At 41.2% G+C, this 13,158-nt stretch overlaps 1 protein-coding gene across 1 annotated transcript in view; it reads left to right on the forward strand.

Annotated features, from left to right (window-relative positions):
- The window catches only part of PIBF1 (progesterone immunomodulatory binding factor 1), a 105,473-nt gene extending 92,671 nt beyond the window's left edge, over positions 1-12,802 (forward strand). The window contains exons 17-18 of the mRNA XM_087726312.1: positions 10,118-10,291; positions 12,545-12,802. Of these exons, the coding sequence (XP_087582438.1) occupies positions 10,118-10,291; positions 12,545-12,601 (231 nt within the window). The 3' untranslated portion in view covers positions 12,602-12,802. The remainder of the gene's footprint in view (positions 1-10,117; positions 10,292-12,544) is intronic.
- The last annotated feature ends 356 nt before the right edge of the window (positions 12,803-13,158 follow it).

The following is a 13,158-nucleotide window of genomic DNA, read 5'->3' on the forward strand; positions in this document are numbered from 1 at the left end:
ATAGTGGTTTCCCTTGTTTTGGAACACGGATGCCTCCAGAAACATGCTTGCTTTTTTTTTTTTTTTTTTTTTTTTTAATGTCTCTTCAGTCATCAGTGACTGTTTCACAAACTTTTTCACAAGTGCTCTTCCTCGGGCATCCAAAGTCTTTTCCCTAAACTCTCTGCATATCATCTTTCCTTGATCTCTGTTAAATTTTATTCTCATTCCGATTTCTCCACTTTTATCCGGATCATTTTGACTATTATTTCTGTCTCCTGTTTCCTACTGGTATTCACCAGTCATCTGCAAAATTGGATAAGCATTCTCTCTACTTCCTCCTGCAAATTATGAATGCAAATCATGGGGAGAATTTAATCTTGTAGCACCCAACATTAATTTATTCCTGCCGAGTAAGACTTCTTTGAGAAATGTGACTTGAGTATAATCTTCAGTGCCGTTGGGTCTTAACTGCTAATCGGAGTATCATGGAATACCATATAAATGCTCCTTTGAAATCTCTCTTTTTTAAAAAAAAAATCAACATTTTCATATGTTTATGTTTTAAGAAGTCAATCAGCAAAAGAGAAAAGCTTCAATTTGTTCTTGAAAAATCCATCTTGTGTTCAGAGTTCTTGAAGAGCAATAGCTTTCTGATCTACGCTAGAATCTTCCCAGGATGGATGGATGGTCTGTAATACCCTGATCTTTATTTTTCCTCTTTTGGAAGGCAGACACAGATCTTGCTCTCCCGTTCTCCAAAGTTTCTCAAACAAAATGCCTAGTGGTTAGGCCAGCCCTCAAGTCACTGTGGATGGACATCCGATCACATGAGATTTTGCACTGGTGGTGTTACCTAGTTTGGTAAGGAAACCAAGAAGCCAGTTTTCTCCAATCTTTTCTTCTTTTCCATAGAAATAAATGTTCGGTCCGAGCCAAAGCCAATCGTAACACTTTCATCGTTTAAGAGGAGATGCAAGGAAGCTTAGGGATGGTATGAAGGCAGAACTCCTCTGCTCGCAATAGAATACCTTATGCCACCAGGCTCGAAATTTTGGGCTTGGACAATCTAGTACTACACTGATTAAGGACTGACTTAAGCTTAGTACACAAAATTGTCTGCTACAACGTCCTACCTGTCAACGATTGCTTCAGCTTCAACCTCAATAATACATGGGGAATTTGTTCTTGAAAAATCCATCTTGTGTTCAGGGTTCTTGGAGAGCAATAGCTTTCTGATGTACGTTAGAATCTTCCCAGGATGGATGGATGGTCTGTAATACCCTGATCTTTATTTTTCCTCTTTTGGAAGGCAGACACAGATCTTGCTCTCCCGTTCTCCAAAGTTTCTCAAACAAAATGCCTAGTGGTTAGGCCAGCCCTCAAGTCACTGAGGATGGACATCCGATCAGATGAGATTTTGCACTGGTGGTGTTACCTAGTTTGATAAGGAAACCAAGAACCCCACATGTTTGAACTAATTTAGATAGAGATTTCCCTTGACTAGATGTTTATCTGTAGTTTCACCCAGCCCCTTTCTCCTCTTATTCCCTATTTCCTTAGTACCCCATTTTGTCTTTAACTGATGAGCGTCTGGCAGATGGCCATCTTTCCTGTGTCTTCTATCTTCCTTTTCTTTTAAATGTCTTCAAAGAAGCTCTTTTTGTGTATCTGTTCGGATTTCCCACCAACAGCAGCTCATTTTTAGCCTATCTGACATGTCTCCAATTCCAGGCTGCCTGTTGATTTAGGTGACTTCTCTGTCTTCCTTCTCACTACTTGTATTTATTTATTTAGGTTTGTCATGCATGTATGAGAAAACAAGTATAAGTATGAATATAGTATCTAAACCAGAGGTGGGTTCCTACCGGTTCGCACCAGTTCGGTAGAACCGGTTCGTCAAATCTACTGAACCGGTTAGAAGAGATTCCACCAGGCCACACCTACAGAAGAGGTTCCAAAATTTTTTGAAACCCACCACTGATCTAAACATATAAATATAAGCAGGTTTATGTATATGCCTAAGAAATGAGAACAAATAGATGGGAACTTTAGGGGAGGGACTGTAGGTACGCTGGTGCGTTTATGCACACCCCCTTACAGACCTCTTAGGAATGGGGTGAGGTCCACAATAGACAGTTTAAGGTTAAGGTTTTGGGGTTTGAGGATGTAACAACAGAGTCAGGTAGAACATTCTAGGCATTGCTGAAGTTGTATTTTCTGCAATCGAGTTTGGAGCGATTTACCTTGAGTTTGTATCCATTGTTGGCCCGTGTATTATTGAGGTTGAAGCTGAAGTAGCCGTTGGCAGGTAGGACATTGTAGCAGACAATTTTGTGTACTAAGCTTAGGTCAGACCTTAATCAGTGTAGTACTAGGTTGTCCAAGCCCAAAATTTCAAGCGTAGTGGCATAAGGTATTCTGTTGTGAACAGAGGAGTCTTGCCTTCATGCCATCCCTAAGCTTCCTTGCATCTCCTCTTAAACGATGAAAGTGTTATGATTGGTTTTGGCTCGGACCGAACATTTATTTCTATTTATTTCTATAGAGCCGAGGTGGCGCAGTGGTTAAATGCAGCACTGCAGGCTACTTCAGCTGACTGCAGTTCTGCAGTTCGGCTGTTCAAATCTCACCGGCTCAGGGTTGACTCAGCCTTCCATCCTTCCGAGGTGGGTAAAATGAGGACCCGGATTGTTGTTGGGGGCAATATGCTGACTCTGTGAACCGCTTAGAGAGGGCTGAAAGCCCTATGAAGCGGTATATAAGTCTAACTGCTATTGCTATTGCTATGGAAAAGAAGAAAAGATTGGAGAAAACTGGCTTCTGAGGTCAAATAAGTAAGTTCCTCCCCTCCTTCTTCTCTTTCTGTATGCGTGTCTCTGTGCTTAAGCAAGTCATCTTTCTGCATATGTATTAAAACCTGTTTCAGGCCTGTGAAAACAAAATTGCTGATGAATAATGATTAGTTCTTTTAAACTGTTCAGCCAGGCCACAGTGTACAGTAATTATCTTTTTTTTTCTCTTTGATACGTGAATGTTCCAGGTTTCTGGTTACCATTAATGTTCTGTAAGGGTAACCCCCATCCTGTAAGGCTGCAGGGAGGGAGGGAGGGAGGTAGGTAGGTAGGTAGGTAGGTAGGTAGATGATAGATAGAGAGATAGAGAGATAGATAGATGATAGAGAGATAGATGATAGGTAGGTAGGTAGGTAGGTAGGTAGGTAGGTAGGTAGGTAGGTAGGTAGGTAGGTAGATGATAGATAGAGAGATAGAGAGATAGATGATAGAGAGATAGATGATAGGTAGGTAGGTAGGTAGGTAGGTAGGTAGGTAGGTAGGTAGGTAGATGATAGATAGAGAGATAGAGAGATAGATGGTAGGTAGGTAGGTAGGTAGGTAGGTAGGTAGGTAGGTAGGTAGGTAGATAGATAGAGAGAGAGATAGATAGATAGATAGATAGATAGATAGATGATAGATAGATAGAAAGAAAGAAAGATAGATAGATAGATAGATAGATAGATAGATAGATAGATAGATAGATAGATAGATAGATAGATAGATAGATAGATAGATAGATAGATAACCACAAGTAAACCCCAGGGACCTATTCTCACCTGCAGCAAGCCACAATTACACTATTAGGCAATTGCCAACCCATTTAGATTTTCCACTGTCTTGCTTTATCAGGATTCTTTCCTGTTTCATTGTCTGCAGAATGCTGGTTAGTGTTGAACATAAATACTGTATAGAAAGCAATAGACTGTTTAACACCTGAAACCCTCAACAAATAGATTCATTCTTGCGGGCGTTTTTTGTAGATGGGAAGTGACAGGTTTGAATAATTTCCTGCTTCCTTCAAAATATCCCCCTCCTCAGAAGACAACCCCCCCACACAAACCCCACACATATTTGCATTTATTGTGTTATATGAAATAAACACAACGCTGAATATAATTCTGTTTTCAGGAAACTCAATTTGCATATGCTACAATCATAATCAGGGTTTATTGTAATGCAAATTTACAGAGAAGCATGGCAAGCACCTCACATTTTGATTTATAAGGGGAAAGCTCTATGAAATATGGGCAAATTTTGTTGTGTTGTTTGGCTTGCATGATTGAACTGGAAATTACATTACAAGAACGGCATTTTTGAAGAAAGCCAAGCTGCATTTATTTGTCTGAGATGTGTGTTTTATCAAAAAGGCTGGAAAGATCATCCAACTACTCGGATTTATTTATTAATTTGTTTAATGGCTTGTTTATGACTGTGACTCTTTCAGTCCTATTGTTGTATATATATTTTCCCCAGGGACCAGGTCTGGTCTTTTCCTTGGTAAAAGCATTTTGCCCGCTTAGCAGTTTGTCCTGATAAGCCTCCATTGCTTTAAGAAATTAGTTATATGTCTTTTGGTTTAGTGTCTCACAGCGCTAAAAAAATATATATTAAAGCACCCCATAAATTAAAACGTGCCTATGTGAATAGTCCAAGATTGTCTACTCTTTCTGAAAATGCTACAATAGGATTCCTGCTTTCAGCCTACAGAACAAGGCCCTTAATTTTGTTTATAAAATGTGCAGTCTAAGGGGTGCTCAACTTCCAAAAAGTTGGAATAGAAGGAAGGAAGGAAGGAAGAAAGGAAGGAAGGAAGGAAGGAAGGAAGGAAGGAAGGAAGGAAGGAAGGAAGGAAGGAAGGAAGGAAGGAAGGAAGTGTTGGAAGAAATCTCCATCTGGGTTCAGTTCCAAGTAGGGAAAAAGACACTGGAAACATGGAGGCTGCTTGGAAAGATGGTTTAATGGTGGGCAGGATCACATGGCTTGAGCTTCTGAGCAGAAAAGGGCAGAGATGCTGAGAGTACCTGGGTTTTATGCCCTCCCTGGGCTTTGAAAGTGAGCTTGTATTCTGATTGGTTGTCAGACTCCATGGAACCATGCAGGGGCAACTCTGTAGGCTGTCTCCCAGGCTTGCTTGACTTGCTGGGTGATGATATAATCTTCCCAAGTGCCGTGCAGTGAGATGGGTAAAGGGCTAATACTATCATGCCTTAATCCCATCACCCTGCAGTTGAAGGGGGAGATCTTTGTTATGTAGAATAGACTGGCTCAAGCCTTAATGGCTCATTCACAAAGGTGGGGGCGGCTGAGTTTCTGCCTCTCTTTTAGAGGAAATATTTTGCCCTTTTAATATTTCCTAAAATATTTCATTTTCCAGGAGAGAGGTGGATTTTAACTTCCTACAGAAAGAAGGATGGAATGAAGGAGGGAGGGAGGGATGGACACAAGGAAGGAAGATCAAAACCATTTTTCCTATTAAAGCTGTTTCAAAATCCATAAGTTGTGGTTCTTTTATATCTTATTATTTTTTCAGCTATATTGGGCTCTGAGGCTCGATCCAACTGATGCATTGCTCCTGGAACTGAATGCACTCAATACATTTCTTCTTTATTTTATTTTCTTTTTTTTTCATTCCTGGGCTGACAGTCTCTTAAACTCAAATCGTCTAACCAAACCCAAACATTTTGTAACACAGAATAATCACAGGATGGCTGAAGAGTTGTCGTTTCTTCATAATCCCTCCAGGTTCTGCAGAAACTCTCAGCAACTCTCAGTCCCATCAGCCATGGCCTCTTGAAGGACCTTGCCAACGTTGGTTGGATCTCATTCTATTGTTTTTGTGTCATCTTTTCCAAGAGGACAATTAAAGAACCAAGTGTTATGGCAGTCAGAGGGCCCTGGGAACCTTTTCAAACAGATGCCTCAGATATCTGTGACTCCGCAACCACCATCACCTCTAACTAGTATTGCTTGGAGCGCAGGAGGCAGATTTGATACTGGCTTTAGAGTCAGTGATAGAAAGCAAGATTGGTTTGACCCTTTTAACTTGATTTGCAAGCTATATTCATTGCTGAAGATGTCAGATGGGGCCGTGGTGACACCCACATCCTAGTTGGATGATTCTTACTGTAGAAGGCGTGGGAAAAAAAGTCTTCTGGCAGGTTGTTGGGAGCATGTCACCACTTGATGATTCAATTATTGCAATTGTTTCCTGAGCTTCTAGTGTCTTTCTGTGCCCAGGTCAAAGTGGATCTTTAAACCCATGAATTGTTTGCAATTTATAGTAATGAATAAAGAATGAGTAATAGTAATGAAGGAAAGGGAGTTTTCTCCCATGTGAACTTGTCAGCCATAGATATCTGAGCTACTTTTCAAATAAGAGATGGCTGTATCTGGAGTTTTGACCTGACTTTCTTGGGCTTCCGTGTTTATTCCATTCAATCAAAACTACTTTATGGTTGTGGGTCAGATCTTTCTCCATCTTGTGTGTCCTCTCTTCCTTTTTCTTCACAAAATGAAAAAAAGATAGATTCCTAAACCCAGTTTCAGATATAATCAAGCCACAAATCCTTTTTTTCAACAAAAGGTCTCAGTTAAACCCATTGCAGCATCTTATCAATAATAGATCATTCAAACCTGAGCAATAATGATTTCCTCCTCACAAGACTTACAACAGGCGAGGCTTGTTGAAACCTGTTTAGGATCTGTAGAATCTTAGAGCTTAATCAGATCATTCATGTAGATTTTGTCCAGAAAGGTTAGTGTAATCAAGTAAATCTCTATGCAAAATTAAAGGAAACATAGTGCAGTATTTATTTTAGTATTTCAATTCAGTATTTAGCATTTAAAGTGCAGGAAAAAGTACTCAGTTACTTCATTCTCCTTGTGCATGAAAGGAGAAGTTGTTAGCTAACAAGGGAGAATTAAAAAAAACACTGTTTGTACTATCTAAATTAAACTTAATTGAGAAGCTTGTTTGATTTTAGGACTTGAATAGGTTTCTTAACTCATACAGATGTTGATTAACCTCCGAGTTGGGTTGCTTGGCTCTTTATAGTGGACATAGAATAGAAGAGAATTCTTTATTAGCCAAGTGTGATTGGACACACAAGGAATTTGTCTTTGGTGCATATGCTCAGTGGACATAAAGAAAAATAAAATAAAATAAAATACATTAATCAAGAAGCATAAGGTAGAACACTTAGTGATAGTCATAGGTTACTAATAAGCAATCAAATTACACTAGGAAACAAATAAAACAATATAAATTGTAAAGATACCAGCAACTTGGTTATTGTCATAAGTGGGAAAAGATAGGTACTAGGAAGTAAGAGAAAAACAACAATAATACAGTCTTAGTAGATAATTTGACAGTGTTGTGGGAATTACTTATTTAGCAAGAGGGTGGCTAAACATGGTGCTTTGCTTTACACCGTATTATTTCTGACAGCGGGAGATCACTTTTTCATCTGAAGAACCTTCACTGTTCTTTGTAGGTTTGATGTGTGTATGTCACCGGTGGGCTTGTTTTCTTTCTTCCTTTGTTTTATGTCCCAATCCATCACCTTCACTGTGAGTAACAAGGTGATAACGAGGAACAGCCAGTTCAAACGATTCACCTGCATCGCCCAACTCTTATTAGCATCAAGATTAACCTTTAGACATAGGCTAGGATAGAATAGAATTACAGAGTTGGAAGGGGAGCTTGGAGGTCTTCTAGTCCAACAACACCCCCCCCCCCCCTTAGGCAGGAAACCCTACACTGGTGGAACACTTCTTAGACAGGGGCATTACATTCTGAAAAAGTTTGGTGCAAGACCAGATGACAGTCTTCCATATTTTTTTTTTTAAAAAGAACTTAAAACAGAAAGGGAAAACACAAGGAACAACAGATGGAAACTGATCAAGGAGAGAGTCAACCTAGAAATAAGGAGAAATATCCTGGCCGTCAGAACAATCAACCAATGGAACAGAAGTTGCCTTCGGAAGTTGTGGGAGCTTCATCACTGGAGGCTTTCAAGAAGAGATTGGACTGCCATTTGTCAGAAATGATGTAGGGTCTCCTGCTTAGGCAGAGGGTTGGACTAGATGACCTACAAGATCCCTTCCAACTGTGTTAATCTAATCTAAAAAAAAAACCTTCCCTCTATCATCAGATTCTGGAAAGTTTGCCCTGATTTTCCGATAGGCCATTGTTGTCGTCTCTGCCTTGGGGGCTGGCCTCCCTCCAGGAGAGATAAAAGGGCCAAATAACATCTCTGTAACACAACTCTTTATCTGCATGAATTGCTTGATGTTGTTTGGGAGAGCTGTTTGGGAGAGGGGGGGCAGGAGGGAGGGGGCGGGCAGTGTCACCACGTCTTTGATCAATAGAGGATTCAGCAAAAATTATTTTCATGACATATTTGGCCGGCAGGGAAGCATTGCTCGCATCCCAGCCTGAAAGGTATTTGAAAGGGTCTCCGGTTTCCCTGGCTTACAAATAGTAGGTACGCTTGGACTGCCGATGACGGTCTGTTAAGGACGAAGCATGTGCTTGGCGCAAAAAGGCTCCCGAGTTATTTCCATCCAGAAAATCCCGTCTATGCATTGCTTTGGCAACCTCTCTGCCGAGTTTACAACTTCCAGCAGCACGTCGGTATCAGTTATGCAGCCCTCGGTGGAAACAGCTGCTTCTGCAGCCGATCCGCTTTGACATGTCGGTGCCCGTGGTTGGATTATGCAAATATAGCTGCAACATTAAACGGGGGGGGGGAGGAAGCAATGAGTAGGACGCACGCAGCTCTGAGCACTGCAGGATTGGGAAGGTAGCCCAGGAGATTCCTGCAGAAATATTAATTTCACACCGCTGTAGGAAAGCAAGGGAATTCAGATGCCTTTCCAGCGTGGAACTGCTTCTAAGCAGAAATAGATGAAGAATTGTTGTTTCCTCTTCTGGGACTTGTTCTTTATTAAAACCGTAGAGTGTGATGCAAATCATGTGATAGTCATATTGAAGGTTTTTTTTAAAAAAAAAATTCTTCATTTATATTTTGCCACAACACAGAGAGATATTGGCTTGCAGTCTTTCAGACTTTTGCAGTTAGTTTATGCAACAGTGCTGAAAATACCTCCTGGCCCCCCAGGCTGATGTGAACTAAACCCATATCAAGAAAAAGGGGGATTTGGCCATAATCCCTCCCCACTAGAATTCTTGCATCTGAAAGGGTTTGATTAACTTATTTGGGGGGAAGTCTGGGAAGAAAGAACTTCTTTTTATCCCAGAGCTGATATTAGAGACTCGAAGTCTCCAATTATTTTGCTTTTTCAAGTATGAAAATTTTTCCTTGAAAAATCTCTCAATTGCCAGCCATCAACACACCAATCAGCCCATAGGAAGGCACCACATAAACACAATTCCCCAAACATCCCAAACCACATATTGCAGTAGAGAGAAATTCCCTGAAGATAGGCTCCAGCACCAGTCCGAAAACTCAGAAGAATAAATCTTTGGTCGTGGTGAGCAACCCAAATTCGATCTCGCATCCTTATCCTGGGACATATACATTTGCCTTCATTCGTGAAAACCTTCCTCACCATTTCCTTTTTCCTTTCACGATGAGGTAGCTCCAACTAAATAAAGAGACCATAGAAGGAAGATAGCCACTCTCATGACCACAGTGCCTCTGGTTTATGTGAAGGGTTAATACCACTTTATAATGCCCTGGTAAGGCCACACTTGGAATACTGCATCTAGTTTTGGTCACCACGTGGTAAAAAAGGATGTTGAGACTCTAGAAAGTGTACAGAGAAGAGCAACCAAGATGATTAGGGGACTGGAGGTTAAAACATCTAAAGAATGGTTGCAGGAATTAGGTATGTCTAGTTTGATGAAAAGAAGGACTAGGGGTGACATGATAGCAGTCTTCCAATATCTCAGGGGCTGCCACAAAGAAGAGGGAGTCAAGCTATTCTCCAAATTACCTGAGGGCAGGACAAGAAGCCATGGATGAAAAGGAGAGAAGCAAGCTAGAACTAAGGAGAAATTTCCTGACAGTTCGAACAATTAACTATTGGAACAACTTGCCTCCAGAAGTTGTGAATTCTCCAACACTGGAAGTTTTTAAGAAGAGATTGGATGACCCTTTGTCTGAAATGGTATAGGGTTTCCTCCCTGAGCAGGGGGGGGGGGTAGACTAGAGGACCTCCAAGGTCCCTTGAAACTCTGCTTTCTATTGTTTGTGGTTCCATGTTCAATATGTGACATCAGGAGGACATTTCTATTTCACATCCAGCAATTTGATCCTGTACTTTGCTTTCTTTAGGAACTAGCTGCGATGAAGCAGATGCTGCTTACTCTCCATGGTCAACCCCAAGGGGACAACTTGCCTCAGAAACAGAGAAAAACTTCCCCGGAAAAATCTGTCTCAAATCCATCGGTTCAGTTCCATTACCCTCACCAGGATGGCAATACGTTTGCACCCAAGCCAACAGTCTTCGTAAGTAGAGTAGTGTTTTGAGATCCACGCATCTCCTTTCAAACGTGGCTTGCCAATGCTAAGCTTTGAACGGGGAGATGTGAGTTCCGATCCCACCTCAGTTATGGAGCCTTGCCATCCTGCTTTTAGCAACAGCACTTAGACTTAACAGTAGTGTCCAAAATTGTCGAAACCTTTTGGGAAAAGTATATAGTATTTTTGAGGTTTGATGGCTAATAACACTACTTATATTTGGAGTAGTACCATAAACCTTATATATCAATGGAAAGATAATTTAATCAAGCATATAATGCAACAACGTTTGTTCAATTATCTGTATTCTGTGAAAAGTTATAGTCAAATAACCAGAAAAAGGAAGCACGACTTGCTTAGGTTGATATCAGGTAGCTTTCCTTCAATTAGCATGAGTATTTAGAGAGCCAATCAGATGTCATCTTGCTTTGGCAATGAGCCAATCAGATCACAGTAGGATTCAGTTATTGAGGTTGAAGCTAAGAGGAGGACATTTGTCAGATATAAATTTTGTATATCTCATTTTTTTCTACATTTCACTTTTCTTCTTTATAACTGCTATTCTAATAGCAAGTCCTTCATAAAAGTTGTTGCATTAAATTCTTGATTATCTTTCCATTCATGTATAATTTTATAATTTAATTATATAATTTTTAAAAAAGTGTTATTATTAGCCATCAAATCTCAAAAATACACTTTTCCCGAAAGGTTTCCACAATTTTGGCCACTACTATATATATATATATATACCCTCCATAGTGCCTTCAGTCCTCTCTGGGCTGTTTACAATGCCAGCATATTGCCCCCAATAATCTGGATCCTCATTTTTTTTTTTTTTTTTTTTATTATTAAATGTTTTTTTAGTTTTAAATCTGGATCCTCATTTTACCGACCTCGGAGAGATGGAAGGCTGAGTCAACCTTGAGCCCGTCAGGATCAAACTCCTGACAGTGAGCAGAGTTTGCCACAGTGCTGCATTCTAACCTCTGTGCCACCAGGGCTCCTTTCGTCTGTCGCATCCACTCGCATCCAAACGTAGATGTTCTTTTAGCACAGGCCTGCAGTTACAGAAATGTAGGTGGGAAGATGGCTTGTGCTGATGCCAAAATACAAAGCAGAGTACCCTTTGGAAGTGACATGTCGTGCATTCTCCAGGGCATGAAGCAAAACCAAGAACCAGTTGGAGATGGTTTCTTAGGCCTTCGGCATCTTTTAAGGCTCCAGGTGTTTATTTTGTTCCTTGAAATCTCTAAAACTCCTCAGAAATGCAATATTATGAGGACCCGATTTGTTGGGGACAATATGCTGACTCTTAAACTGCTTAGAGAGGGCTATAAAGCACTGTAAAGTGGTATATAAGTGTAAGTGCTATTCAGTGGTGGGTTCTGAATCCCAGTGCAACCGGTACGGTGCAACAGGGCCGGGCGCCCACCACATGAATGTGCGCATGCGTACTTACCGCCCGTGACGCTCCAGCTGCTCAACAGAGCATCGCGCAGGCACCGTACGCTCCGTGCGCGGAAGCCCTGAAAACTTCAAATACCGGTAAGGAGGGCGGGTGGGCCCTCCGGAGCACTGGAACGGAATGGTACCTGGTGCTCCCGGCAGGCACCAGTATGCCCCGGTATGGGCATACTAGTGGTAACCCAGCACCGAGGCAATGTCTCTATCTGGTTCTGGGCATTATGCCCTCATTATGGGGCACAGCCCTGTGGCTCCTTACAAAGTCGACGAGACAGAAACATATCTCACAAATATATTCAAATGTGCTACATTTGCATAATGGATACCATATTTTTCAGAGTATAAGACACTCCGGAGTATAAGACACCCTTTAGTTTTTGGGGAGGAAAATAAGAAAGAAAAATTCTGCCTCTGCCTACCAGCATCCCTCGGTATTGTTTGCAGCCTCCAAAAGCTCCGTTTGAGAGGACGCACAGAGGCCAAAGGGTGGGCGGGTGGGCGGGGCTACCTTCGGTGTACAAGACGCACCCAAATATTCACCCTCTTTTGGGAGGGGAGTGCATCTTATACTCAAAAAAATACCGTGTATGTTTCCTGGGACAAATCTTGGGCTTCCTTTCCAGGAGGATTTGCCTCCGGGTGGTTGGCCTCAGTTGTGTTGATGCTACAGTTTGGGTGACACATTAGTTCAGCAGAGATGCCCACGGAAAGGTTGCAGAAGGGGGACCAGTTGCTTGGCCTGGCTCGGTGTTCATGTCTTGTCTTTTCTTTTCCTAGACAAAGGAAGCTCCAGCACAAGGCCGGAAGAAGGGGAGACAAACCAAAGCCCCCTAAAAGTTTTATTCCAGGCAAGGCTCGTCACAATCATGTTCGAAGACTTCTTAATTAACCCACTCTATTTTCCTAACTGCATTTTAACTCCCTTTGCTTTTAATATCATTGTGGCTCCAAAGAGGCCCATTCTGATCATTTAGGATTCGTGCCACTGGTCTACACCCTTTAATGCTGCTAATAAAAACATTGCACGGTATTAAACCGAGATGGGTGTTTATTGAGAAATGCGTTCTGAAGTGCCAACACTCAAAGCTTCTTCCCTCTCGTTCTTCTAATGGGGATGGAGAAATAGCCTTGCAATGGAATGGCTGTAAAAAAATGAAAAGAACAATCAGTAGCACATTTGAATACCTCTCATGTTTTTAATAGCTGAGCTGAACAGTGGTGGCCAAAATTGTGGAAACCTTATGGGAAAAGTGTATTTTTGAGGTTTGATGGCTACTAACACCACTTTTTTTTAGTAGTACCGTAAAATTCTATATCAATGGAAAGATAATTTAATCAAGAATTTAATGCAATGACTTTTATGAAGGATTTGCTATTAGAAAAGCAGCTAT

The sequence above is a fragment of the Thamnophis sirtalis genome, unplaced genomic scaffold (assembly GCF_051295495.1).
Source record: "Thamnophis sirtalis isolate CommonGarterSnake01/CBP01778 unplaced genomic scaffold, rThaSir2_p1.2 scaffold_12, whole genome shotgun sequence".
In the NCBI taxonomy this organism is placed as follows: domain Eukaryota; kingdom Metazoa; phylum Chordata; class Lepidosauria; order Squamata; family Natricidae; genus Thamnophis; species Thamnophis sirtalis.